Source organism: Misgurnus anguillicaudatus, chromosome 16, assembly GCF_027580225.2.
Source record: "Misgurnus anguillicaudatus chromosome 16, ASM2758022v2, whole genome shotgun sequence".
NCBI classification, from domain to species: Eukaryota; Metazoa; Chordata; class Actinopteri; order Cypriniformes; family Cobitidae; genus Misgurnus; species Misgurnus anguillicaudatus.
The window spans coordinates 5,692,672-5,696,792 of record NC_073352.2 but is presented as its reverse complement, the minus strand read 5'-3'; the positions used below and the strand labels follow the sequence as shown (position 1 = coordinate 5,696,792).

Here is a 4,121-nt window from a genome sequence, read left to right as displayed (position 1 = left end):
ATATAACTAGTTTTAACAAACATGCCTTACTAAAAACATTACTTGTGTGCATTTTGAGGTAAAACAAGGGGCACTGATGTATTTTAAGATATGTCAGAGCAAGTTGTTTTCAGTTTGGACAGCTTTTAAAAGTGTTTAAGTCTAGGACTAGTCTAATCCCTGTCCGGGAAACCGCCCCTATGTGTAGTATTAGTATTAGTCTTAATAATACAACAACTTTAGTAAGTGTTAAATGGTTTTGTTTTTAAACCAGTTCATACTCTTGAACAATGACTTTTGTGTGCTTTATTGATGCTTTATTGTTGAATTTTTTAAAAGCTCAGAACAAACATGCATTGACAATCGCTGTACAGCTGTTGTATGTCAATCCTGATGCAGATGGTGATCTTGGTCTCAACATTCACCAATGTTGGTTATTTGTATATTTAGACCTGCGTCCCTATAAAACAGTAAAAAAAAAGTGTTGATTCTCTGGTTTCACACAACTATACTAGTCAACATTTAAAGTGGATCAAAAACGTTCATCAAAGTTGTCCTAAGACAAGAACGGGTATTGGGTATTGGTTTTAAGAAAGGTTTTGACCCACTTCAAATGTTGACTAGTGTACATAAAACTTCTGATAGATGAAACTCCTATTAGATACATCATGAAGTTTTAAATGACACATACATGATAGATATAAACAAATGTGATCTTACATTCTTTTGAGACACATTTTGCATTCATTTTTGTAGGTTATTCCATCAGTACCACACACAGGGGTATAGTTCTCTTGGCAAGGCACACCAAAGGACAGTCGGTATTGTTTGCAGTTAGGCTGTCGACAGATTCACACAGAAAGTAAATAAAGTATATGTGTATATACGTTATTGAGAGGTTATAATACATATACTCACTGGTATAGTGTCTGTAGGCTCTCCAGCAGCAATACTTGCACTGGCAATAGCTGTGTAGAGAAATGTAAAGTCAAACTTTTACTTTACACAAATAATAATTGAAATATAGGGAGTCAAACATCAAAGTTGCAGTTTTAACAAAAATAATGATTTTAGCTCAAAAAAGGTTTTCATATGACGTTTGTGGAAAAAATAATTTATTTAAAAATGTTGGTTTAAACTCACCGACTGAAAGTAGCAGCAGAACAATTCTTGCCATCGTGATTCTGAGATGATCGATCTCTTGACAATGTTTCAGGTCTGGTTGTGAGCTTTTATTGTACATTGTTCCCACCCTCAGAGTTGCACAAGTAAAACTGGGCGTTTTATATCTGTTAAACTCTATGTTATATCCTTAAAATGCTAAAAAAAAAAATATTGCAAGTAATTGCAAGTGAAATTTTGGCACTTACGATATAGTACAGCATTGGGACCGGCAGCTTATAGAGTCTTTTTCAGTTTTTAAGGGCAGGTGAATGATTACAGTACATTTTAAAGGTGCATTGTGTAACTTTTAGAAGGATCCCTTGCAATGTAATATACATACTGTAACTATATTATCAGTGGTGTATAACCCTTACAAAATCAACTTTTAATGCCTTTTGTTTGTAAATGTTACTGTGATATAGTTCATAATAAAATGAATAATGCCTGGTCATTTAATGCACACAACACCTCAAAAACATGTCTTCAGAGGGTCTATTACAATGCAGTTAATGCTCTGTTTTTGTTCTTCCTGTTTCTACTGTTTTTGTGCTAAAAACCTGATTTTCTAAAAGGTATCAAAAGCGTTTCAATTAAAGTTAATTCATTACAATTTAATTACATTTTACAGTATTAAACTAAACTAATTTCAAATTAAAACACCGGCTTGTCCAAGAAGCAACAAGATTTACCAAGCCACAGAATATACCGGAATTACCCGAGCTCTCAATCTCATTATGTCCACCCAAAGCCATCTTAAATATGCCACAAACACACTGACAGGAACACATTTTCTATGAATGTCCACACACCAACTGCATGTGACTGATGTGATCTAATTCCGGTCGTGCACCAATTATTCAATTCATGATTTTACATTTTCTTTGGTGTGTGTGTATTATAACATGTTATTACACGGCTCTCTGGAATGCTTGATTCTGATTGGTCAGTTGAGACATTTGCAGGTTCGTTCTTTTCAAATAATAAACGCTCCAAAGTAATAATGCATAGCCGGACTACTTGTATGTTTTAAATCCCTCCGGGCCAACAAAGATTACTGTTTGGCGCCATATTGTGACAAACACTGGACAACCACAATTAAGAATGGAAAAAGTTTGACATTCATTTTAACATGTACGGAAAAAACAAAACATTTAAACAGCGGATAGAAGAACGAACAACGACAAGACACAGAGACAAAATAGAGCATGACAGCTACGAAGCCAACGGACAAAAAAAACACAGAATGGGCATTAAAACTTCTCAAAGACTGGCTAAAAGAGAAAAAAATGGAGACAGACAAGTATGAAGCAGAGGATCTTAATAAGGTATTACGATATTTAATGCATCTGTGCAAAGTTTCGTGGAAAGATACAAATGTTAATTTAAAACAAATATGCCAATAAAATGTTTCAAATTCATATTCATGTCCAGTTTTTTCTTATGTGGCAAGTAGCCGTGTAATAAGCGGGATAATGAGGCAGCCAGTAGTTATCGGGTAAATAAGCCCCTTCAGTGTGATACAAGACCCTCCGCTTTGCGTCGGGTCCTGATCACACTGTCGGGGCTTATTTCACGATAACTACCGGCTGCCTCTACATTATCCCTTACTTAACGATATGTAAAAGGTACAAATCCCAAAGTAAATGATGATCGTTTCCAACATAAATCTCTTTTTTTCCCTTACGAAAATTGAACATGTTTTTTTTGTGTGTGTGGTAAAAGTGTAGTAACCATGGTTTTTGGTGTATTGATTACTATCAGCAAAACTATAGTTTTACTACACTAATATGGTATATTGACTCCTGTCATATTGCATTGGCAGGTAATCTTCCAAATACGTTAAGCAGCATCACATTTCCGACTGATGTCAGAGGCTTTCAGGCCAATTACAATGTACAGGTAAGCTGGGCAATCAGGGACATAGCACTTTTCAGCCTCCTTCATAGTGTTGTCAAGATGACAGCAGCATCTTTCATGGCGTTTACACTTTTCAGAGAGATGTTTTAAGAGTCGAAGTCCTATTGTTGTCCAAAACTTTTCGGTGCCAGGACTTTAAAACAGCAAACAGGGAAAACAATAAAAGGCACAACTTACATTGCATTCTCTTGCTTTCACTTATCAGTACTGTACCAGTATCAGTTAAATCAGTGGTTCCCAAACTTTTTCAGTGTGTGGCCCCCCTTGTGTACGGTGCATTCCTTCGTGGCCCCCCAAAGAAAATTTGTGACAAATAACTGTTCTAAAACTCAACATTTTAATAAAAAAACATTAAAATATACAAAAAGTAGTGCTTTTGGTTTAATTACACAGAATTCATGATAAATTAATGTATATCATAAAATGTCATAAAACTGGAGCCCCCTGGCACCATCTCGCGGCCTCCAGTTGGAAAACCACTGAGTTAAATGACAATCTGCAAAACCACGTAGCCCCTTTTAAATGGGTAGACCAAGGTTTCAAATATTTCTGTGTTTTTATTACTGGAACTTTGGCAAACACTTTCAATAGCAATTTTGTCCCTTTGTTTAAAAAAGTCGAGGCAGACTTCAACAGATGGTCTACTCTCCTCTCTTTAGCTGGTAGGGTTAATTTAATCAAAATGACCATCCTCCCAAAGTTCCTTTACCTATTCCAACATATCCCTTTACTTATCTTTAAGAAGTTTTTTGCTAAAATAGATAAAATAATCTCATATTTTCTCTGGGGCAATAAACCAGTGCACATGCGGAAAAACTTATTGCAGCTCCCTAAAAGGTCTGGGGGGCTAGCCCTTTCCAATTTTCTACATTACTACTGGGCAGCTAACATTTCAAAAACTCCTATATTGGACAATTGAACCTGCTGCTAATCAGCTAGCCTGGGTCCAAGTAGAATCTTCCTCCTCGAAGACCTCATTACGATCAAGGCTATGCTCACAACTTCCAATGTCAGTCATGGACATCAGTGTCAACCCTGTAGTCACACAAAAATATGGATGC

The 4,121-nt window shown here is 36.0% G+C and overlaps 1 protein-coding gene across 1 annotated transcript; it reads right to left on the bottom strand.

The window, feature by feature from the left end:
• Nucleotides 1-274: 274 nt before the first annotated feature.
• On the bottom strand, nt 275-1,223 carry LOC129421828 (trypsin inhibitor ClTI-1). Its single transcript, XM_055177391.2, has 4 exons — nt 1,123-1,223; nt 898-947; nt 700-818; nt 275-439 (listed from the first exon to the last, which is right to left on the bottom strand). Exons 1-4 carry the CDS (start codon nt 1,220-1,222, stop codon nt 394-396), a joined length of 315 nt encoding a protein of 104 aa, XP_055033366.2. The 5' UTR covers nt 1,223; the 3' UTR covers nt 275-393.
• Nucleotides 1,224-4,121: the final 2,898 nt, after the last annotated feature.